We start from the raw sequence: 24,860 nt of genomic DNA on the forward strand, positions 1-24,860 counted from the left end.
GTCAAAAAAAGTTGAAGGTAAATGCTCCGAAGCTCAATTCTACTCGGTGGAAGTGTAAATATGGCATTCAGCAACTACAATGGTAAAATGCGTGCCACATACAACAAACGCAAGAAACTTTTATGAAGTTGTTGAAATAATAATAAAAAAAGTAACGGAAAATGAGAAATTAATAAATGCAGCAGATTAGAAACACTATCTTTTTCTTTTGATTTGATTTTGAGATGAAATTTAAATCTTAAAGGAAAAATAATGGTTATGTAGGCAGCACACGTATGAGGGTGTAGATTTACAATAGGAGCAACAGTAGAAACAAATTGCTGATTTTTTTCTTTTTTTTTTTTTTTACGAAATCGTCTATTAGTAATTATGAGAATTGTATTTTATAATTCGAGGGAGTAGGCGCGTCAACGGCGGTGGATATACATATAAACGAGGATGGTAGTAAAACATTTTATATGTCATAAACTGCATTGCTTATGTGTCACATAGCTTTGAGGGAGATACTAAACGCCATCCCAACAGTACCAAAATGTACTAAATTAGGTTAGATTACATTAGGTTTGCTTAGAGGTTCCTCTTCCTTTCAGCAGTTTCATTTCCACACTTACGATAATCTGTCCACCTGTTTAGTTGACCATGCCTTTCACACAATTTCAACAACTGACCCTCCTTATTTTTGTACAATTCGATAAAACGCAAACACGATGTATGACAATCTGGCCATTTAAGCACCATTTGCACACTGCTTCTCCCGTAAATAATAACAAGTGTACCTCTCCGCCAAATAGTTCCTTCCGCCTCCACATATAGTGCCGTTTACAACATCAAAAACAACTAGTATTTTCTTAACTTCAACTATTCACCTTCACCTGGCTTTCATTTACTTTTCTTCACAAACCAAACTGAATTCTCCAATTCATCTGGTAAATTTTCTAAGATTGGTCCGGCGATATAGCAGTTAACCCATAGCTATAAACACATTTTCTTCGCAAAATTTGATGCAAATATCTTAGAAGTGTTACATATATATTACTAGGGTGCTATCCACCTACTCGTTTGTGTCCATAGCGAAGAGGCACATTAGCGGTGGTACGTATACGCGTACAAGGTGTGCTCGAAAAATACTAATTTGTTAAAGGTGGCCACTACAAGCTAGTTTTGATTACAATTGGAAGCAGTGAACCGTTTCTATTGTTACAAGTGACCTATATAATTTCTCTTAATATTGCTGTTCCTTTCTAGCTTGACACGTTTCAGGTTGTAAGCCTGTAACAACACCTCCGAAAACAATAAAGAGCACGTCATCCTTGACAGTCCACAATTGCTCCTTCTGTGAAGATTACTTTGTACATAGTGTTCATATTTGCTGGGTGAATTCTTCACTATTACTTTTCAGCTATGTCGCCTGAGTAAAGTAACTATTCTGCATACTCATTTGTTGAGACGTGACAGATTTCACCTGGAAATTTCCAAATACTGGACCCCTTCTTCATTTTAAGCATGTGTCATCTGATATCGTAAAAACGGTTTTAAGCAGTGAGATCCATTCCTATGCGATTGTGACTCAAAGCTATTTCTTGGGACCATCTAGCACAGGGTATGGGAGTGTTTCTCACACTCTTGTTACTTTCCACATAAAACTATCATTGTTATTTCGCCTACTCCTAAGATTACACCCGAGCTCAGTTCCTCAAATTCCCTTTGTTTTAAACTGAACTATAGAAAAAAAATACTCCTGGACATCTTGCAGAGTCTTGTGCGTGATTTTCGTACTTGACGTCTTCACGCTATATAGCTAAGTGTGTATGCATGCATATTATAAATTTGTACACAGTAGATGCATAATACTCAAGAAAATAAGACAGCAGAACATATCAGGAGATAATCAGTGAATTTTCTCGTGCCATCATTTAACCTTTCTTATGGACATGCGCTAACAAAAAAAATCATTATGATAATAATTCGTGAACAAATAAATTTATTGTTTTTTTGGTGATCTCTTACGAATATTATGAGGCTTTCAGAGCACAACGAATCAAGTCTTCAGAAATCTGAGAAAGTAAGACATACTGTTTGTAGGTACTTTTATGTACATGGTTAAAACCAAAACTTTTTTATTCAAAAATTATTTACAATATCTGGATATGAATCTATAAACAATGAAAGGAACTTCAGTCAAATATCTCAAACATGAAATGCATCTAAAATTAACAAAAACCAAAGTACTTGATTCTTTTGTGCACTGGATGCACCATATGACATACAACCAAAACCCAAAATATTTATATAAAAAAAACCTACATGGATATCTATATGAACAATTCCAGAGAGTTCTGTATGTAGTTAATGATAACCTGTGATCTATATTTAGAATTTCACTCTTCTAAGAGAAGTATGAATAAAACATGTTTAAGCGGGCTGGGACAACTGCAGGATAGAATATGCACATCATGTAATGCCTCTGACCATTTATTTTATTATTATATTTTATTTCTCATGGTCTTACTTAGCCGACAGGATAGAAGCATAGAGGGAGAACACTAAAAATGCAATACAATCAAATAAAATAAGGCCATTTAAAAGGTTAAACTTCGAAGATTGAAAATAACATTTACATACATTTCGATAGACTAATTTATTGTTATTTATTTTACAATCTAAACATATTTCACAGAAAACGTTCAATTTCTATGGCCTCATCATTATCATCACCACCACCAAGAAGTAAGCCCATCAATTAATTTACAATAATATATTTTGCTATGAAGCCAAACTGGATAGAGTGCGAAACTGTTACACGTTAATATTTTTCAATAAACTTATTGTTTTACTCTGCGACTAGTTTAAATCAATTTTAGTCTATAAAGTGCAAAGTTTGTACAATGTAAAACTTTACAATTGCTGTTTCTACTTCTACAGACAATTCCTTCTTCAAACACGAAAATTTATTTTTCACATTCCAAATTATCATTCAGCTACATTTGTTGTCCTCTTGTGATTAAATTCTTTATATCTCCACTAAGCCTCTCTCTCTCGGAGTTAACGATGGGAGTGAGTGTTCTATACGGATACCCATAGTCACAGAGTAGAGGACACCACATCCAATCTTCTTCCAACTTTCTTTTAAAGTACTCTTTTGGAAAACTGTTGTCATGCATTTTAGTGAGATACATGCAACACTGTCCATGATATCCATTCCGAAATTCCCCACTGCCTGAAAGGATTGAAAAAGATATAATTCACATTTTAGGTACAAAAGTAATATGATACATAAAATTTCATATTTTTAAAAAATTAAGTATTAGAAAATTGATTCTACTTTGCATTACATCACTTGAGATTTATTCAGCAATGTATTTCAGGCATTCCCGGAACCATTTATCAATGTTTATTCTACTACTACACTGCTCACTAGAACATGGCTATAGGGGGCAGAAGGCATAGCGGTAGAGCACTTACCTCTGGTGCGTAGGGTCCTTGGTTTCATCCCCGACCAAGTAACTTTGTCGTGGAGAACATCGTGTCCGTGGGTTTTCTCGGGGTACTCCCATTTACTCCCAAGAAACGTTTTAGTGAGCGGTATAGTAGTAGAAAATGCATTGATAAAGGGCCAATAGAAGACCTATAACAGTTTGCTGTTATGAATCTCAAGTCCTGATGTAATAGGGGCATAATTTCAGTATCAGGTTCAAAAATAGTGAGCCTTTTGTACAAAAGATGGCGTGAGTATCCCAAATCTCAGATTATATGAGTCTCAGCGAGTAAGGCTTAACATCATTCGTTAGCCGACGGTTGAAGCAAGTATATGCAAAATGTATCGATATTCTCTCATTCAGACGTAAGACATTATGTCGTGAAAATTAGTGTGCTTTCGGCAAAGCTGCATTACGCTTTTATTGCGATAAAGATGTAAATGCTTCGCAGGCCTGCGAATAAATTAATGTTGTTTATGAACAAGATACGTTAGAAAAAACAGCAAAAACACAATTCAGTCGCTTTAGATTCCAGAAATTTTGATGTCCAGAATGCCACTCGCTGTGAGCGACCAATCACAGAAAAAATGGATGATATTCTGGGAAAAGTCCAGGAATATGATCGGCATATAAGCAGTAATGACATCACCAATGACCTAATATCCATCATCAAATAGTATTAAATCATTTGGATAAAGTTAAGTAGAAAGAGAGCTCGACACTTGGGTGGCATATAATCTGACTCAAAGAGATATACACGATTAAATTTCTATCTGAGAATCTTACTGAAACGTAACGAATTCGAGCCATTTCTGATACAGTTGATCACAAGTGATGAAAAGCAGATAACCTATAACACCAATATAAAAGAAAGATTGAAGTCGAAGAGACCAGAAGTTTTACAATCTGTGGCAAAGCTTACACTTCGCCCCGGTAGATTAAGCCGTGCGTTTGATGGAATTGAAAGAGTATCTTGCACCACGAACTGATGATGTCGGGCAGAACGATACTCGGACCTGAATTGTCGACAATTAGTGCGAGTGTGCCTAGGAATTCAAATTAAACGACCGGAACTTATCAACAGAAAGAGTGTGGTAAACCAGGCTAACATCATTAGAGCGCTTACATACTTGGTCTGTCAGAAACTGAGAGAACTCGGTTCAGAATATATGACCATAAGAGCAGAGACAACTTGCAAACTGCTTACTGTAAGCTTGCATTGGAAATCGGTAAGCTTGCATCCGGCTTGATTGGAAAGCATGCAAGCATGCTACAAACTGGATTCCAGTAACAAAGTTATATGGGTGCAACCTTGGATTAAGTGTTCCATTCAAGGTTCTCAAGAGTTTTACGCTGACAGCAAGCCCATAAGACAATGAACGACCAGTAATGATATGACGCTCTGCGAATGATCTAAAATATCGCATACAAATACAACAAAAGGTAGATTGTATGAAAGCACGTGTTAATACAGCAAGCGTAGAAAGCCAAAAACCAAGCACGCACCAACTGGCCGAAAGCTTTCTTGCTACCGTATAACATGAATGTATCCACCGTATAGCACGGACATGGCACTATCAGACTATTGTTTTTTCGGTATGTTTCGGTATCTGGAAAACTCCTTGAGCAGTGTTTTTAAGTTAGATTTAAAAAGAAATCTGTTGAAACCATGTGTCACAATTTTTAACCAGAAACTACAGAAGCTCTGTAGCAACTGGATTATGGTGTTACCGGAGAAATGACAAAAAGCATTGACTAAACTGGTGTAAATGTGGTTTCGTAATATTTTCTAATCACAACTAACATACTCTCAATTCTACCCTACAAAGGCTCAAAATTTTTAGACAACCTGATACTTGCAAACAACTTCCTTGATGTGTATGCTTACCGGTACTAACATGTTTTGAGTTCGGTGTCTACAGCTACTGCGTACACATTTTGCTCAGTAATGCATACCAACTGGATTACATTAGTTGCACTTAGGTGTGGACAGTTTTCCTTAGCTTTTAAAATAGTTACTTACGTGATTACTCATATATGCTTTGATATGTATTAAATTGAATAAAAACCCACTACTTCAAACATCGTTTACACATTGTTCTACATGCAGTTTTTAAGAAAAACACTTCTTTGCCAGCTGCAAAAACGAACAATCAACCAAATGTGAATTGTTTTTTATTACGAAAGTGGTGCGACTAATCTTTAGTGTACATTACCTGAAGTTTGTATTCTAATGCCTTATTTTATTAGTAGTCTTTTACTTTACTATGTATGCCTGAATGATGGGCTATTAGCTAACCTACTGGGTAGATGATGCTAAAAAAGTAGTCAGACATCCTTAGGGGGCGCAGAAGGACAGAGGCGGGCGCTTTTTGCTATTAAGACTTTAAGGTACTCATAAACATATTGGAGTATGTAAAGAGCTTGCAGCACATTGGGTAGATTATATGATAGTGACGTTACATCATTTATTTCCGTACAGATTAAGAATATGGAGTTAAATTTATACAACAGTGACTCATTTCTTCATGAGAATAGTGTCATCATGCGTTCTAAACAACTCTTTTCTTGGCGCATGCAGATACCCTACTAGGAATATGTTGAAAGGCGCCAACAAAAGTTATAAGCAATGGTGCCCTTAGAAGGAAATCACATCGGTTAAAATTATAGTTCCATCGTTTAAATTCAACTTAACAAACTTGCCTAACGTTTTGATTACATATACTATACAATGGTTAGTAAATTGGGTAAATTTTCTGATCTTAATTTGAAATGACCCACTAACTGCACACGGATTTATAGCATACTTGCAAGCTTGTTATATATCAAAAAAGACAAGTGCAAAAGCACGCACCAACCTGTGCTACGTGGCCACCACAAGCTAGCATTACATCTACTCCGAATCAGAGCAAGGCGAGCTTGAACGACCTGTTCAGGCATCCTTATCGAACACGAACGTCAGTGATGATGGATATGCGCATAAAGGAAAACAAATGTGTAATCTAAGGACTAACTTGTGGTACTTGTTCAATATAGGTAGCTTTGTATTATGACTCCATAGTACTGAACTACATTTTTTTCGCTGTTTCTATCTCTTCAGACGAGTTACATGTTCTCTATTTACACTTAATGTTTCTCTTCCTTTCTGAATTATCACATTTTACTTTTCATTTTCAAAATTGGCCCCGTATTCTTAATCTGCACTCCCATTTCTACCTAAATTTATTTAGACATTTATTCCAAAACTTGGCGTCCGCTTTCGCCACGTTTTTTCGCTGTTATCTCCTTTCTACACTTTCTGCAATTTGTTATTAGGTTCATTAATCCGTGCTCTTCACAAACTTTTAAAAGATTTTGCTCCTTATCAACGTATTGCTTCACAAATGTTAAAACTGTTAGTTCATTGCCCTTATACATTCACCATGTTGATAACATAAATGCTCGTTTCTTTCCCACAATGCAACTGTTTGGTTACCTTGCGCCAAGTAGTTCCCTCCGCTCACTGTATAGTCCCATGTTTATAACAGCTTATATATAACAAATAAACAGATTTTTCGAGACTCTTATACATTATCAAGCACACAAACGATCAAATTATCCATATCTTTCCTGTAAATTTTAAAAATTTTGCTGGAAACGGACGCCCAACTTTGGAATTTAACCCTTTATTTAGCTCGGTTACAGATTTTAAAGTGACATTTCTGTTTTTACCTTTGATATTTTCTATTGGCATAGATTTACCTCTTAATTGATATATGTTATGTTGGACATGTTACTGTAGTCATTTTCACAAACATATTTTTTCTTTAAAGTTTACACATCCTTAGCTGCCTAATCCAGGGAAAAATCAGAAATAATATGATTCCAAACATTTTCATTGATAAACAGTAATATTGGTTTAATATTGAACGTAAATTTCTGCCTAAACAATATTGTAAATATTAATATATTAAGAAAATGACCATAACACTCACCTGATATTTATCAGAACTCTAGAATGACAGCCAGCTGCATTTCAGATCTTATATTCAATCGATGTACTAAAAAATGAACATTCTAGATGTTACATATCTTCTAGATATTTCATCCACTTGTTGAATAAAATCTTCAAAATTATTATAAAATAGATATTTTGCACCAAGCATATCCATCTTCTATAACAAAACAGACTGCTACGGGCTACCAAGGGGTGCTTTGAAGCTCCCGTAGCCTTTCCCTTGACGTACGGGGAGGTTGCGGGCTAGTTTGACCCTGTGGGAGAACTCTGCAACGCAAATTATGAAGTGTCACGTACGTGGCCCTTAAGTAGCCTGCAGAATAACTATGCATATGGCCCTAAATGTGTAAGAATACCAAAGGTTGCCAAGACCCCAGCAAAAACTTGACCCATCTGCGTTGATACTTTTATAAATAGGCGAAAAATATAGAAAAGCTTTATACTTCAAATTCATAATTTTGTATTTCGTTTTCAGCAAGGTGGAGCAGAAGGATTCAAGTACTTCCCTAGAAACATGAAGTGCTCATCGTAATCTTTTAAAATAAACGAACTGAGAAAAAAAGATTGCTTTCTTTGCTTTCCTTATATACAATATAATGTGGATGAATATTCGGCTTAAAAATTAGAAAGAATTGTTAATAATAATAATAATAATAATAATAATAATAATAATAATAATAATAATAATAATAATAATAATAATAATAATAATAATAATAATAATAATACCAATACCTGGAGCTTTCTGGATCAAACACAGGTATATATTATCCACGTATTCACAAAAGGCTTACGTAAAAGGGAAAGAATGAATGGGTATAAAAATTATTTGGACATAATTCTTCAAGGTTTGACGCAATTCAGTTATGTATGTAGTATATATAATATTCACCAGTGTCTTATTCATAGATTAGTTTACCGTATATAACCATTCCAATTGTAAAGTTATTGCTTTTACAGTTTATTAAGACAGTAATTATTTTCCAGTAAAATGAATTTAGGTGATTAAAGCCGATAACTACTTACACAAAATTAGCGCTGTCAAAAATTGAGATTCACAAAATCCGGATTTAGAATTTCAACTGAAACCGAAATCCGGATTTCCGATTTAATGAAATGTCAGAAACCGAAATTAGAATTTCGGATAATAAAATGTCAAGAACCGAAAACGGACTTCAGATAATGAAATGACGAAAGCCGAAATCCGGATTTCGTATAATGAAATACTAAAATCTGGATATCTGCATATTGAGCAGCATTAAACAAAATCTTACGAAAAAAAATTCCAAATTGAATTACATAAAGACGAAGAAAACATCGTATATTTGAGTTTATAGTAACTGGTATCTTAATTTATCTCAAATTAATTGGCACAAGTATTATCTCCATTAAAAATAACATTCAAAGAACTAATTAGTAAAAGTATTTGTCAGAAATATCACGTTAGTGAAGTTGACCCCGACAAAAGAAGCAGGAAAATAACTTTTCAAAGAGTTCAATAGCCCAAATTTCAGAAACTATCATAGCCCGAACGCTAAAAGTTGCTGACCCAATCAGCCCAAACGAAGTACTATCCAGCCCAATGAAAAATTCGTCTGGCCCAATCACTTAGGGGCTAATGTGAAGTTGCCCCCCCCCAAACCTTGTGAAGTTCTAATTCTGTTTCAAAAATAGCCCAAATCTTGAAACTCCCTAAACTGCTAGTCGACACAAAGTACTGTCAATTCTAGTAAGCGTATTTGTCAGAAATATCATATTAGTGAAGTTGACCCCGACAAAAGAAGCAGGAAAATAACTTTTCAAAAAGTTTAATAAATAGTCCATATTTCGGAAACTATAACAGCCCAAACGCTAAAAGTTGCTGACCCAATCAGCCCAAACGAAGTACTATCCAGCACAATAAAAATTTCGTCTGGCCCAAACACTTGGGGGGCTAACGTGAAGTTGGCCCCTCAAACTTTGTGAGGCTGTAGCTTTGAGATTAACCCAAACGCTAAAAGTTGCTAGCCCAAACAGCCCAAATGAAGTACTTTCTGGCCCAATAAAGATCTAGTGTAGCCCAAACTTTTTTTTTTGGGGGGGGGCAACTTTACACAGGCGAAAATAGAGACGAAAGGAATGAAGGCAAACACATTTGTATTTTGTTACATTTTAGAGAAATTAAACAATATTAAACACTCTTGTTGTGAGATGATTAACAGGAATAGGACAAAGTGCAGATTAAATATTATTTTCGGAGCAATAACTGATCGATTGTTACAAAATTTTCATTAAATCTAGTGTAAGCATTTAATCATTTATTGATATTCAAATATATGCAGCAAATATCGCAACTATTTTGTTTAAATCGTATGTGTGTCGACATGTGTTGGTTGCTCTAAAATGTAATGCCAAGGTTGAAGCGCCATGAAGTTATTACAGCGTAAATAAAAAATTGTTTGTATGCATATGAAACAGAATAAAAATGTTTTGGGCTAATATCTAAAAAAAAATATAAAAAAATCTGTATATCGTCTAAATTAATTATTACGTAATTTAATACCTTCTTGCAAATTGAAAACATTGAAAAATCTTGAGTGGACCATGGGACTATTTTGACATGAAAATAGTCATCTTGTGTTGCTCACAAAAACGCGGATGTATTTTAATGTACTGTGATGAAGTTTTGATAGAAGGAGGCGTGTCTTGGATTTATAATCCAATTAGAAATTTAAGGAAATCTAAGCTTTCCTTGCATTTACAGGAAATAGAAGGTAATAACTAGACTATTAAGAGTAACTAAAACGTGATAGTACTGACTAGTTCCAGTGTTGTATAATTTTTATAGTGAAATCAGAAACGAAATATGGCTCGTAGCTAAACTTACATTATACTGCCATGGGCAGTTTAGCCATTAGTTTGGGCAGTACGTAGATTTACTCCCTAATATCATGTACAATTAAATTCAGCGTTATTAACCACGGATATAGTATACGTAAAGCCGCGTCAATTCCCGAAGGAGCTGGACGCTCATACTTTCAGGGATTATTCATTGAGTATCTACGAACTTACCAAGGGGGTAACAACGCGACTTTGATTTACTTATCGACTGATACGAAAATAAAACAGAACGTACCTGTACTTCATATCTGCATGTGTAGTGCCCTTGTACTTTATCTATGACTATGTGTGTGTAAGGGGAGGGGGAATTTAACGCATATCGCATGTCTTGTGCACCTGGATACTTCTTAGTATTGTACTACGTAGAAAATTTATGGTATTTCATGTAGAAGTGGTAATAGAACACAGAAGAAACGCAGATGACGACGTTCTCATGTATACTATTACCTTAACCACGATGTAGCCTCTAAATTTCAGTAATTTGAGAATTTTATTCTCCCTGTCTCCCTTCACAAGCTTCGGCTGCTAATTCAAAATTGAAATTTGAAGATTCAAGTAAGCATTGGGCAACAAGCAAAATATTAAATATTATGGTATAGATTGACTTAGTTTCAGCACAGTTTCCGAATTATTCTTCTAGTGCATTGGCATGCCAAAACTTAGTAGGTTAGTTTAAAGTTCTGCAAACGATTGTGCATGTATATCTGAGTGAGTGAATGTGTGCATGTTGGTGATTGGTGGGCTTAAGTTTAGAGTTGCCCCTCCAGTCTGAAGGTGCCCTTGGACTTTGCAACATACAAAAAACAGTGCTTAAAGTATTAAAAATTGTTACATTTCACTTAACTTTAGTACTCCGTGGGCTTCACAAAAATTTAAAAGGTTTTCTTCATTATTTTTGAGCATTAGTTACACCTGTTCGCCATATTCGCCATATTTTACAAGTAGGCTACCATGCTGCTGAAACCTTCCGCGAATGCTTCCGCATCCGGCAAATAGTACTAACTTTCACATATCTTTTCTCATAATAAACATAACTCTCATGCCGAACTTACATTCCTAAACAACAAGTAAAAACTTCAAATTATCATTTCTTACCTAATTTCTCCTGTAAATTTTCCTGATTTTTATAAAAAGCGGAGGGATAACTCTAAACTTAACCCGATTGGTGTATATAGGGAGTTTCTGGTTTCTTGTGTTTTAATAGTAATTTCGTATGTTATCATGTGCATAAATATATTTCATCATGTACATCATCATAATGTTTGTTCGATTTGAACGTAAGTGTAGCCTATGTTCCCTTCAGGAACTGATACTAGCTGGCTAAAGTGGGAATTAATGCACCTGTCAAGTTAAATAACATATTAGATTGTTATACATAAAGGTATACAAGAATAAGCATATTGCAGACAGGTGTATTCCAGTATATATCTGTAGCTCACGGAGGGACCCTAGGAAGTCCACGAGCTAGTTACAATTAAAAAAAAAAGAAAAATAATTAGCTAATTTCATATATGTAGTTGTAGATGAAACTCCTCATAGATACCAATTACTATTTGTCTTAGGTTAAATGTTTATAACTTGCATGGATATGTGTTAGTTGCATGTACAGTGTATGTAATCTTGTAATTTAAATATAGATCAAAGTACCAATAATTCAAAGTACCAATTAACTAACTGCAGATTGTGAAACTGTGCTAAATATTTAATTCGAACATTTCCGAAAATGTATATACAAAGTTGTATCAAATAAAAAAAATCCACGGAAGTTTTGAGAATACATTGGAAAACTATGTTAAGATTTTTTTTGCATGGACATATGACGTCCTATGTAAGCATATGTTAAATGATATCACGACAATCTACGACCATTAAAATAATCCTACTTTGAACCTATTATTATTATTATTATTGTTATTTACTAAAAGCTATAAGAATTTAATTCATAATATTAAAATACAGTAAACTTTATATTTAGGTCTTACGGTGCTACAGTGAATGGGTATAGATTAAATTAGTATAAATGGATTGAAGTCTCCATAGGATTGGGGAATGCTGTCCTTGGCAAGAACCTGGAAGCACTTATTTTCGTATTGTGTTCCTATAAAAAAAATCAAGTGAGAATTCCGTTGTGTGACACTTCTTTACAGTTGATCATGTTGAGTTATTGAGTGGTTCATTGTGTGGTGTTCGTTAGCGACTTGTTTTCTTTCTTCCCCAGTCTTATGGACTACTACGCTTCTTCATTGTGTGACAAATATGCATATGTGACTTACACGTAGAGAATCAGCATAAGCGGAAAGCTGATACATGGTTGGCGCCCATGCGTATTTTCTCAGCCATGAGTAGATTTCGGCTATACAATTACTCATTCGAAATTCTAAATTATTCAGAAATTTTAAATTATTTTGATATTACCATTTTGTGACAACGATAATTCATCTTGATAACTAGTACATACATCTTGAGCCCACATTGGAAAAGGGTAGTGGTCCAGGGAAGAATACTTCTACCTTCGTCAAAGAAATTTATGTTTGAGAGCCATAGCAACAACCGTCGATAACGAAACGTAAAAACAGAATAGATTCCAAATCATAATTCTTTTCCATAGTCATATGAAACGTAGTCTATCATTCGGGAGATATATTCGCTCTCCATTCTTTATTCTTTATTTACATTTATTTATTTTTTTCCTATTTTATTTATTTATATTATTATTAAATATTTGCTGTTACGGCCTCAATAGTTTCTCCACCTGAGTATTTCTTTTGCAAGTGACACAATGATTAATTATTTTAGTCATCGGTTTCAAATTTTCTCAAAGTTTCAAATAAGATAATGAAATATGATTTACTATCGAATCGGAATTCGTGTCAGGTATTATTATTACTTTTATTGGTGTTTTCCTTTCTTTCAATTGTTAAAACAAGAAACTTCCTTGCACTGTCATAAAATATGTGCTCTTTTCCAATAGCATAATAAGTGCTCGTATAATTTTAAACTTTGAAATTAAGAATTGAATCAGTACAAGAAGTACAATTTGGATAACGAATGATTTATAATTGATGTTTAGTGGCGTACTGAAGGAAAGAGATTTCGGACTTTGAAACCCCCCTTTTGAGCAAGGTATTATGCAACAGTAAGCACGTTTATCATATTAGCACGTTTATATATATAAACACTTGATATTATATAAACTTATGTTCCTAAAGCCCCTGAACTCCCTAAACATTTGCGTAGAGTACTGATTGTGTTTCTCTTATTATTTTAAACGTTTTAAGCTTTGAACGAAATTTGAAATGCAGGGACCCTGTGAAGGTGATCACCTTTACTATCAAAATTTCTTTAATGCTTCGAAGTTGATCACCAAATGTATCCTGCAAATAGATATATTTTACTGGTTGTTTTGAAACAAGTGATTTTTTCTTCAAAATAAGCAACCCGCCCCGAAACAAATCACCTTCATCAACATTATTTCTTAAATATATTCTTATGTTTTTCGAATCAAATTACTTTTCTTCCAAACAAGCAACAACAAATCCATATCAAACGATTGATTTTGGTCTTGAATCGAAATTTGTAAGTAAAGGAATCAGATTGAATTTGATCACACTCTAAATTTATTTTGTAAATCTTTTTTTCTATTTTTTTGAAACAAGCGATTTGCTCTTAAAAACCAATAAGAAACGCTTAGCTTCGGTTTGATTCGAGACTTTAAAGTGGAACCAATATGAAATTCCATCACCCATTTCTCTTGAAAAGACTTTATGTTTTTCGAAAAAGACTATTCTTTTTCAAAATAATTAATAGCATACGCATATCAAACAATTGATTTTGATTTTCAATCAAAATTTTAAGTGGAGGAACAAGGGTAAATTTGGCCATATACCAACTTTATTTTGTAAACATATCTTAATATTTTAAGAAAGATACGATTTTTACGATTTTTTCTTCAAAAAAGTCAATAACAAACGAAAAAGAAACGATTGGTTTCCGATTTTAAGTCGAAATTTGAAAGGAGGCAGCTTCACATAGGTGCATTGCTTCGCTTAAAAAATTCCAAATTTCCAAACGCAATTTCTAAGCCTCAGTTCTAAAATTGCAGTTACGTGTATATACTTCAACTTAGTATACATAAAATGTTGCAACATTATAAAAACATCAGACAAATAATATTACTTATTCGGTATTGAAAACCTCGAATCAACTATTGGAGTTATTTAGCGTCATTTTTTTAAATATCACAAAATTAAAGGTGTGGGACATGAATATATTAGGAACAGTATTTTTATACAATTTGTATATATATATATATATATATATATATATATATATATATATATATATATATATATATATATATATATATATATATATAATTTTTTTAAAAATAGACCGTTTAGAATTATTTATCGTTACAATTTTTTATATCCTCAAATTCAAGGTGAGCGATATGCGATATTGATATATTCAGAAAGTGTTGACCACCCTACAGAATGTCGGTCGTACGCTGTTTCGGTCCTATGCCGTGTCGATCCTACGCCGTTTCGGTCCTGTGCCGTTTCGGTCCTATGCCGTGTTGATTCTACGCCGTTTCGATCGTATGACGCTTCTCTCCTATATATCCTTAAGAAAATAATTGTTACTTAATATTGCGTAATTATAAGATAATGTAATTTTTATTATTTCGATCGTATGAAAGTTCTGCTGTCGATCCTATGACGTTTCGGTTCTGTGCCGTGTCGATCCTATGCCGTTTCGGTTCTATGCCGTTTCGGTCGTATGCCGTGTCGATCCTACGCCGTGTCGGCCCTATGCAGTGTCGGTCCTGTGCATGTAACCCGTTCTGTTTACACAACCAAGATAACGAAAGAGAATTCAATACTTTTTTCATACATAGAGATGCAATAGTGAGATTCAATAGTGCTGATTAATTTTTACCCATAACAAGATTAATTCCAATCTTCATTAGCGATTTCAGATTACGCACAAGTACTTTTACTGAGTGCCCGAGTAGGAAATCTCTAAGTAGTCCTTAGCGTAATCGAATGTAACGGGACTTGCGAAAAAGCTGTGATACTCTTACAGAGTTTCATTAAATCATTCTTCATTTCCTTGGAAATTGGTAGCAGTCCTGAGTACAGATGAAAAGGATTGCATTTCTTTCTAGGTGTTCGGAAGGATCTTGAATGTGAGGATTGTCTGAAAGGCTCTGTCATCCTTTCCTTGAAGAGAATCTTATTTTCGTATTTTGTGAATCTCAGCCATCTTAACTTTTGCCATGGAAAAGTAACACCGTTCTGATCTTTGAATGTAGCTAACTTATAATAGCTTTTTGCGGCATCAAAATTATAGAAATCTTCTGTTGTCATCGAACGTTCCGTGAATGGCTACAGCTTTCGTCTTGCCATCTGAGCAACTATACACCAATCAGGTGTATAACATCTATGTTCTTCTTTGCGCGTTCTATGACGCTGTGCATGGAATCAGCTTCCATCTGAGTGTGTTCTGGTTCAAGAAACTTGTGGTCAATACAGGTTACACTTGTATTATGGTTGCATACATACACATTGCTGCATTTTTCTTGTTTAAATTATGTCCACCACAACAGTCTGAATACATCGTCACTTGTTTACTCGAGGAGGTAAATTTCGCAAGCAGAGTAGAATGCAGGAGGCAATTTCATTAGGACCTCTCTTACCCCTTGTTTCATCCCATATGTAACAAACCCCTTCGCGCGTGGCTAGATTGTAGACGGTGAGGTTGTAAACATTAAGTTTATGAACATAATACACAACATCCGTTTTACGTGATGGCGTTGTCAAGACTTGTTGGAGATCAAAACAGATAACTACATGAGTATCGTCCTTTGTTGCTTCTTTTTTTTGTCTTTTTGCTCTTCTTACCTTGCTTCTTCTTTTCGTTTCAAATGTTATTCATAAACCAATTTCTCTCTTTCTTTTTCCGCAGAAGACAAATTTTTAAAACTGACAAGTTTTATATTGATCTTTCTTCGGCTTGTGTATCTTGATATTCATTTCTTTGAAAATTTTCCAGTATGAAGTAAGCTCTATTACATTTCCAGGTGAGACTTTCTTCTCCTTGCAGTATTCCTTATAAAGATTGTAAAGCTTCACATAAGACAGTCCTGCCTCAACATAGTAATTGCAGGGTGAAGATCAACAATAATGAGAGTCAACTCGGGACATCGATAGCACATGCTTTTTTACAATATTTTTGACTGCTGATGTTAAACTGTGTTTCTGTGTTTCCCTTGAAGCTCGTGACCTGTACTTCCCGAAGAAAGCCCTTCCTGCAAAACAAAACGACACACTTTATCACTAACGTCAAGAGTACAAAGAAAAAACTGCTTGCAAACTTGTATCATTTTCCCATCGATAGTTAAATAATAGTCAACTGTATATTGTCTTCTGGACGTGGTGTTATATTTTCCGCGTAACTATAACCTTCGCTTCATGTGACGCAGAAGATAATCTCTCTGTCTATGTATGTCTCCTAGTTTCCAGTATAAACGATGCACAAATTTCCGTTTTTTTCTTTGATAAATTGTTACCAACTGTACACACATCTACATGAAACATTGGGTACTCTGCGCGAATCACGAATTTTGCCAGCACTGATAACATATTTCTTACACAAATTACGACTAAGTTTGGCTTTCTTCTTTTTCCAGTTCAGGGGATTCGATGGTATGTTCCTTGCTTTGGAAACATGTGATGATTTTGTGGCCACATTTATTTTTATTAGCATTTCATCATTTGAACTACTTTCATCTTTGTCCACCTCAAAATCCAGGTCGGCATCACTATCGTACGATAGTCTAATATCATAACGGAGTGTCCAGAGTCGTCTTTCTCCAAAAGCTTGGATACTTCCAAATCAGATAGCGAAACACCGTCCATCCTGATCACTCTCTTCATCTCAACTAAAAGATCCATACACACTGCAAAACTAAAGAAAGGCCAATAATGCCACAAACTGTAACATTATTGTTTACTTATTCACCGCCTACAATAAAGCATTGGAGAAAAAATATATAACGTAATGTGGCTTATTTTGAAGTCGCAATTGCTTTAATACGGATCTGAACGCAACTTACGCCCATCCATTGTATGTACGCTCAGATATACGTTTCCTGCAATGTGAATATTATATTTCTGACATAAAGCCGTAAGTGAACATAAACCTTCCTGTCATGAACAACTTTGTGAAACACTGTGTTATGTCTTCCAAACTTTGAACTGGAAATCCGTTTTTATTGGGAATTAACTTACATCAATTTGCCAGGTGCAAGAATGTAACTTAAGTGATTCAATGAGCGAAAAAAAATGCATTTTCAAAAAATGTCACTTACGCCCCTATTGCATGGTAGCGACGATTATTTAATCTTAAAAAGAATGTAAATGTATGTCGAGGAAATATTATCTTGTAAAGGACAAACTGCGTTTCTTTACTAATATGACCACAAAGGGTGTAACCGTAGCAAATATTGTTAGAAAACGGGTCTTTGGGGAGCCAGTTTATTTTTTTCTTTATTTTGTTTATTCAGTTATGAGTATTTCAAGTTTGAAGTTACCGACGAAGTGCCTGTGGTGCACCATCATATAAGTAGCTCACTATGAAAGGGATACACTTTACACAAAAGCTCTTTCAATTTTCAAAGGGTCTGTGACACATCCATAAGGTATCTGGGTCACAACAACCGATTTTGATGAATCTTGGTAGGACACTCTGCAAAACTAATGTAACTAGCAGGAATTTGTCGAAAAAAAACTGTAGTTTCTGAGATACAATCGATTCATTAAAGACGACATTTGTCGTGATATCTCGGGAACGGATCTACGGTAAACAAGCAAACCTGGCAAGCCACAGTAGATACATGATAGCTTTAAAAGAAATTAAAACGAATTGTTTGCACCTGCGCAGAACTGCGCAGAATGCGAAAATAATTGTGCGCATTCGCATATCTCGAAAACGTGAAGACTGCGATATATTTTTCTCATATTTAGTTTGAACTATATGACAAGTATAGCATAATGCAAGAAAAAAAACTAGCCTCAAAGGTGAGCGTTTTCAAGCAATTCAGATGAGATGTTGGGGTGGTCTGTCCCCGGACACCTGCCTCTAGTTACGCACTTTGTCTCGTCTTGCAAATAATAGACAGGTCTCGTCTCGAAGTGTTTGCTCGTTGTCGAGACGAGACATGAAAAAGAGCTCGTCTCATGGCAACGCTAACTATATATAGGTAACCGTATGGGCTATGATTTTGGCATGTTTCTTTGATACATAGATGTCTGCATCACACTAATGACTTCCAATAGACCGCGATCATAGTCCTGATAGGGTATTCTTCGCTCTGCGCAGGTGCAGACAATTCGTTTTAATTTCGTTTCAAAGCTATCATGTATCTACTATGGCTTGTAAAGTTTGCTTGTTCTCGGTGGAGCCGTTCCCGAAATATCACGACAAATGTAATTTTTAATGAATCGACTGGCTCTGAATCGAATCTCAGAAACTACAGCTTTTTCGACAAATTCCTGCTAGTTAGATTAGTATTGCAAAGTGTCCTATTAATCTATCAAGTTACATCAAATTTGGTTGTTGTGGCCCAGACACCTTATGGATCTGTCACAGACCCTTTAAAAGTAGTGGAAGAAATAATAAAAAAAGGACTTGAACCATATAAATATTGTTACTTTACTATTTCAACAAAAACAAAGTTACAACTGTGTTGACGACCTTTATGGGGTTGGAGATTTCACAAGTTTGGTTGGACCTCGCATAGAATTTGTGTGAAAGACCATGAAATCTACGAGCAGCCCTGTCTATGGCTGACCTAATTCATTAAGCGGATGTCAGCTTCTTTTTTATATTTTCGAAATAAACCAATATATGTATTCATTATTTTAAGTAGAAGAATGCAGTTGATAATAAGTTAATAATAAAAAGTCTTCAATAAGAAGCTATAATCTTTAACAGAAAATGGATAAGGAAAGTAAGAAGAAATGTAATAATTATAGCAATAATAAACATCGTTAATAAGCAAGCAGTAGTTAGTATAATCATGACTTGTTTACAAACACCTATCTTGAGATCTTTTTTGAGTACTCAATTTAGAAAGTTTAGAATATTTAGTTTTTCTTTTTCATATAGTTCACTGAGAGTCAGCTTTGCTAGGTTCTTAGATTGTAGGAACTTTGCTCCTATTACAAGTAACTTTTGTCCTCTTGACCTGATTTACAGTCGTGAAATTTAAAACCGAAAGTTATAACGGAAGAAATTGTTTTACAACTATAAATATTGGTATTTATTTTTTGTACGATCTTGTACTTAGTGAGAAATTCTAATTTGTAATTGTGAAAGTTGTGAATATTTGAAAGAATGTGAACAAATATTTGTTCATAGTCTTGTAAATAATAAATAAAGTAAATATTTTAAGTAAACACTTTTGTAATTTTCTTTAAAAAGATTCTAAAGTGACGGCTTATATTTTGATGTCCCTATTCAAATTACCCGTCACGAAAACAGGTTCGGATTAATTTTAACCAATTTGAAAATACTTATTACCAAGACTTTTTAATTAACTTGATTGTTATTACGTACGATTACAACTAGCATGTTCGAAAAAGTGTACGTGTGTCACCTTACGAAAAGACAAGCAAGCTGCTAGTTCGCTACTGCCAGGACAATGAATGAAAGCTGTCACTGATTATTGGCAACGAAAAATTCAGTTGTTAGTGCAGCATATTTTTTTATAAACTAAACATGTAAACGTGTACTCGAGCATCTTATTTTATTTGGTTCGATGTGATTTATCGATTTATACATATATAATGTGTTTGACAATGTTATTTTTAAAGGAAGAAAACCAATCAACATTCTGGACTCTATCTCATTAACTGAGTAATGTAGTCTTAGAATTGGTGTAATAAAGAACTTAATGACAGCGACGACGACTTCTGTATAACTTTGGGGAGGCATTGAAATATGTGTAGTTCCTTGTCACAAATTCGAATAATAAAGATATCTACATCCAGGGAGGCCAATCCCCAAGATCCGCGCACATGGTGAATGACGATATAATTCAGTTTCACTTTTATATCAGTAAGTAGCTGTAACAAAGCATCAATTTTCATATCTACGAATAGGATATTTTACTGCATGTTCTAGAAAAACTTACATGGGTTTTTACACGCACGTATGACATTTTGTTTACCTCAATATTATCAATGGAATGATATATGTATCGTCATTGGAAGACTGTTAGGACTACGCGTGTCATTCTTGGAAATGTGTGTGTCAGACAAATCAAGCAACAAAAGGTACAATCCGATTGTTAACAGTTAATATTTTTCACTTTAGGAATCTATTATCAGGATCACAAAATTATTTTATGCACTAAGCATACAAGTTACAAAACACTAGTTACTAATGAGTATTTACTAATAGATGCAAAGTGAACTCAATTATACTAATTTCCTTTTATATCAACTAATCTGGGATCATATTTAATCCACATTAAACGTGTTAACTACATAAAGAGAAACTTGCTCTGAAAACATTGGTCAACAGTGAAAATGCTTCGGAGATAAAACTAACCAATTCTTACTAATTTTAGGGTGCTGATAACGAATATGAAATTAGTTTTTGAAGATTGGTTCGGGTTTCAAAGAAATACGTTATCACCCGATGTGCTCTGCTGGGCAAATTAAGGGTTCATGGCAACAGGAGCTGTCTATTTATTTCAATAAACTTCCATTGTTAGACGGTGAATTTCATTGCTATCTTCAGGGACATACGTAGGGTAGGTCCTGAAGGTCTTGACTCCCCGACTTGTTTGTAAATTTAGTCTAATTTGAGGTGAAATTTTACAAATTTTAATATAATTTAGCTTCAAATTATATTTGGACCCCCGAAAAGCTTAGGGCCCCTCACGAAATAAATTCATGCGTAGTCTCTGGCTATCCATATTACTCGCACTTCATCGCTAACAAAGAAATATCAACCACTTTAAGGTTTAGTTTGTATTGAGAAGTTTGCCAGAGAAAACATGTTGTGTAACGTTCTTTTGTAGTTACAATTTGCCATCTTGGACATAGTGGTGGTGAGATATTGGGTGGGTGGGTGCTGTTATTATTATTATTATTATTATTCTTTCTATGACTATACTAAGCAGAAACATGTTGCGTAAATGTGTTTGCAGTGCAGAACAAATTGTTGTTTTTAACGAATTGAAGCGAAAAGTGGAATTTCGCTCCTATCATAAAGAAAGCCCATCACTTATACGAGGGCCATCCGGAAAGTGGTATCCGTTTGCGCCGCATGAAGCGCTGACGACCCGGGGAGCCGCTGGGCAAGATCAGACCGCGTCAGTGGCTTGTCTGCCTGCTCTGTGCGAGGTTGCGTGACGATAGCAGTGCCTGTGTTGTGTCTGTGCTCGTTTATAATGATTAAACGAATTGAGAACCCCGCCAGTTATGAAGTGAGGATCATGATTAAATTTCTTAATGCACGAAACGTTCGACCTTGTGAAATTCATCGCCAATTAAAGGAGGTGTATGGACACAATGTGATGGACGAGTCGTCTGTTCGGCGCTGGTGTCGCAACTTCAACCTGGGGAGGGGAATACACACAACGAGGAGCGTTCAGGGAGACCATCTGTCATTACAGACGAACTGCTGAGGTAAGTAGACGAATGCGTGAGGAACGATCGGCGCGTCACAATTGATGAACTCTGTGAACATTTTCCTAACGTGTCTTGAACAATTGTTCATGAAAGACGCTGAGAAAGATTTGACAGCGATGAAGAACTTAAACGAGGCGTGATTACGTATCTCACTAGGCTGGTGGCGGAGGACTATGACGCTAGAATACAAAAACTCGTGACACGGTATGACAAATGCCTTAATTTGCTTGGTGATTATGTGGAGAAGTAGTGTAAGGTATGCTCTTTCCAATAAAAATGTGTATATTTGTTAATATGTACTACTGTGTCTTTATTGCACAAACGGGTACCACTTTCCGGATGGCCCTCGTACTTTGGCTGTAAAGTGGGAGATGTGGACAAGAAGTGAGCACCACATATATGTTGTAATATTTGTTCTATAAATTTGCGGGGATGGCTACACGGAAAAAGGCCATGCATGCCATTTGTAGTTCCAATGATAAGGAGAGAACCGACAGATCATACTTCAAACTGCTATTTTTACATAGTTCTTCCAATTAAAGATCTATCTAAAAAGAAAAAAAAAATGATTGCTACTTATTCAAATATTCCTTGAAACGTTCGTCACTGTGCCACACTCTGAAGAACTAAAGGTTGCACAACTTCCCGTACCTTACTCCAGTGTTTCACCCGATGAAGAGCAAAAGGCCAAGAATGTCAACCCACATTCTCAAATTATGCTGCAGATTCATCGTCTTCCACCGATCCTAACTTCACTAAACCAAAATATCATTATCTATTCACCATATGATACTCAACCTGAATTAAATTACCTGGGGTTGTCAAAAAGTGCCGCAGAACTACTGGCATCCAAACTCAAGAAGTGGGAAGCGTATTCTGAAGATTTAAAAGTGTTCGTGTTCTGAACACGTCAGAATCCCTCAGCAGCATTTTCAGTGGAAAGTGACATATTACGTTGTAATAATGTAGGTCTAACAGGTCTTATAAGTAAACTTAACAAAGACGATAATCTCGATGAATGGCGGCTATTCATAGACGTATCAAAACATTCTTCAAATATATTCTGCGTAAACTTCCACAAATTGCTGAAACTAAAATCAGGTAAGAATCACTCAAATTCGCTAACTCCTTAATGATCCTGAATTTGATGCAGTGTTAGAAAATGAGAAGAGGATTGAATGAGATTCTTTCCGAAAAGTGGTGACGAATGTTTTGGAAAACGAGCGGTCTCAGAAATATAAGGAAGTAGAGGTGCACCTAATACCTTCTACCAATCAATAGGGTGTAATGTATCACTAAAAATACACATGTTGCAATCCCACATAGATTTCTTTCCAGAAAATTGTGGAGCAGTCATTGATGAACATGGGAAACATTTCTAGCAAGTTATATCTATGATGGAGAAACGATATCAGGGCTACTGGAGCAACTCTGCTCTTGCCGATTGTTATTGGACGGAAAATTTCCAATTTTACCCCAATTTCCCCTTTTCTCGTACAATACAAACATATTATCATGATACAATTTGAAGCCTTTTTTATTCTGAAGAGAATGACGTATAAGTCATGATACTCAAATAAATAATAGGGGCCGCGGTGGCTCAGTGGTAGCGTTCACCTCTGGTGCTTGGGGCCCGGGTTCGATCCCAGCACACGCCAAGTGAACTTTGTGGTGGACAAACACCGTGTGCGTGGGTTTCCTCGGGGTTCTCCCGTTTTCTCCCACTTTCTTCATTCCACCATTTCATTCTTTACTCATCATCACCGTCTTCTTTAGCCTTACCGGTATAATCGTGGGACGTAAAACTCAAAGATTTCATTTCATTTCAAATAAATAATACTGTTCTGATTCATTTGTTTCTATAGTTATCTCACTTTCTTCCTATATGAAATTTGGTATTGTCTAGCAGAACTAAGAAATATTTTTCCCGTCACAACTATTGTAGGTATTACAATGAAACTTGGCACATGTATTACTTATAAACTACAGTAGTTTTAAAGGAATATTATATTGGGTGCCTTTAGTCGGGGCCGTCCCAGGAGGTGCTACATTTTTTAAAAAAAAGGACTTTTGGACGGGAAATTCCCAATTTTACCTTGAATTTCCTTCTTATACATCATGTACACATGCGCATAATACCATTTGCAAGCTTGGTTTATTCTTAAGTGAATGGCATATGAACCAAGATAATCGGATGAACAGAATTGAAGCAATAGCTACGTAAGTGAAAGACCAAATAGAAAATTCAAGAATCTAAGTGTCAACACTACATAACATACATTTCTATCGATTACACTTGAACTCGAACCAATTCATCACTTTAATTTTTACTTTTGTATTCAGCATCCTCATTTGCATAAGAAAATGTAATTTTCTTTTCCGAAGCATGAAAAAAAGTTAAAATTTGTTGTCCAGTGAAATTATTTGTTGGCTATCCAATAATTACAACAAACATTAGTCTTTTCGGGTTCGATTCCCAGTGGGAGGGCATTAAAATTCAAACGCGTTACGTCACGTCTCATATAACCTAAGTACAGCAATGGGATAATAAACTCCAACAACCAACATCAGTAAACATTCATTTTTAAACATAATTGCGAATGTATAAAAGTAACATTAAAATTAAAATACCCTTTCCCGCTTTCTTTCATAAATAATTCTTCTTCTTCTTCTTTGTAATACTGTGGGATGATGATTGAAGAATACATCTAAAATAAAATGATAGCTCAGTGACATCCATTGGCAGATTTCTCCATTGGCGGATTTGTCCATTGGGAGACTTGGTAATTGGCGGATTTGTCA

At 35.1% G+C, this 24,860-nt stretch overlaps 1 protein-coding gene and 1 long non-coding RNA gene across 4 annotated transcripts in view; one reads left to right on the forward strand and one right to left on the reverse strand.

The window, feature by feature from the left end:
* Positions 1–1,825: 1,825 nt before the first annotated feature.
* On the reverse strand, positions 1,826–7,859 carry LOC145661943 (uncharacterized). 3 transcript variants are annotated; one of them, XR_014126914.1, is made up of 2 exons: positions 7,451–7,859; positions 1,826–3,217 (listed from the first exon to the last, which is right to left on the reverse strand). XR_014126914.1 is itself a non-coding variant. In XM_081727293.1 (2 exons), the coding sequence occupies exons 1-2, from the start codon at positions 6,414–6,416 to the stop codon at positions 2,979–2,981; spliced, it is 321 nt and encodes a 106-aa protein (XP_081583419.1). In that variant the 5' UTR covers positions 6,417–6,892; the 3' UTR covers positions 1,826–2,978. The 3 variants fall into 3 exon arrangements, 2 of the variants coding, with proteins under 2 accessions (XP_081583419.1, XP_081583420.1); XM_081727293.1 differs by lacking the exon at positions 7,451–7,859 and adding an exon at positions 6,335–6,892; XM_081727294.1 differs by lacking the exon at positions 7,451–7,859 and adding an exon at positions 6,331–6,892.
* Positions 7,860–10,011: 2,152 nt separating this feature from the next.
* Positions 10,012–24,860, forward strand: part of LOC145661945 (uncharacterized) — a 102,243-nt gene continuing 87,394 nt past the window's right edge. The window contains exon 1 of the long non-coding RNA XR_014126915.1: positions 10,012–10,226. This is a non-coding gene — a long non-coding RNA (uncharacterized LOC145661945). The remainder of the gene's footprint in view (positions 10,227–24,860) is intronic.

The sequence above is a fragment of the Thermobia domestica genome, chromosome 10, assembly GCF_964235325.1.
Source record: "Thermobia domestica chromosome 10, izTheDome1.hap1.1, whole genome shotgun sequence".
Classification (NCBI taxonomy): domain Eukaryota; kingdom Metazoa; phylum Arthropoda; class Insecta; order Zygentoma; family Lepismatidae; genus Thermobia; species Thermobia domestica.

What these genes read in the sequence shown, in the direction of transcription:
- LOC145661943 (XM_081727293.1), bottom strand. Translation starts at nt 6,416, where the DNA reads ATGCCTGAACAGGTCGTTCAAGCTCGCCTTGCTCTGATTCGGAGTAGA. An exon ending in GTGGTGGCCACGTAGCACAG is followed by an intron (nt 3,218 to 6,334) that starts GTTGGTGCGTGC and finishes CAATCCTTTCAG; the next exon opens with GCAGTGGGGAATTTCGGAAT.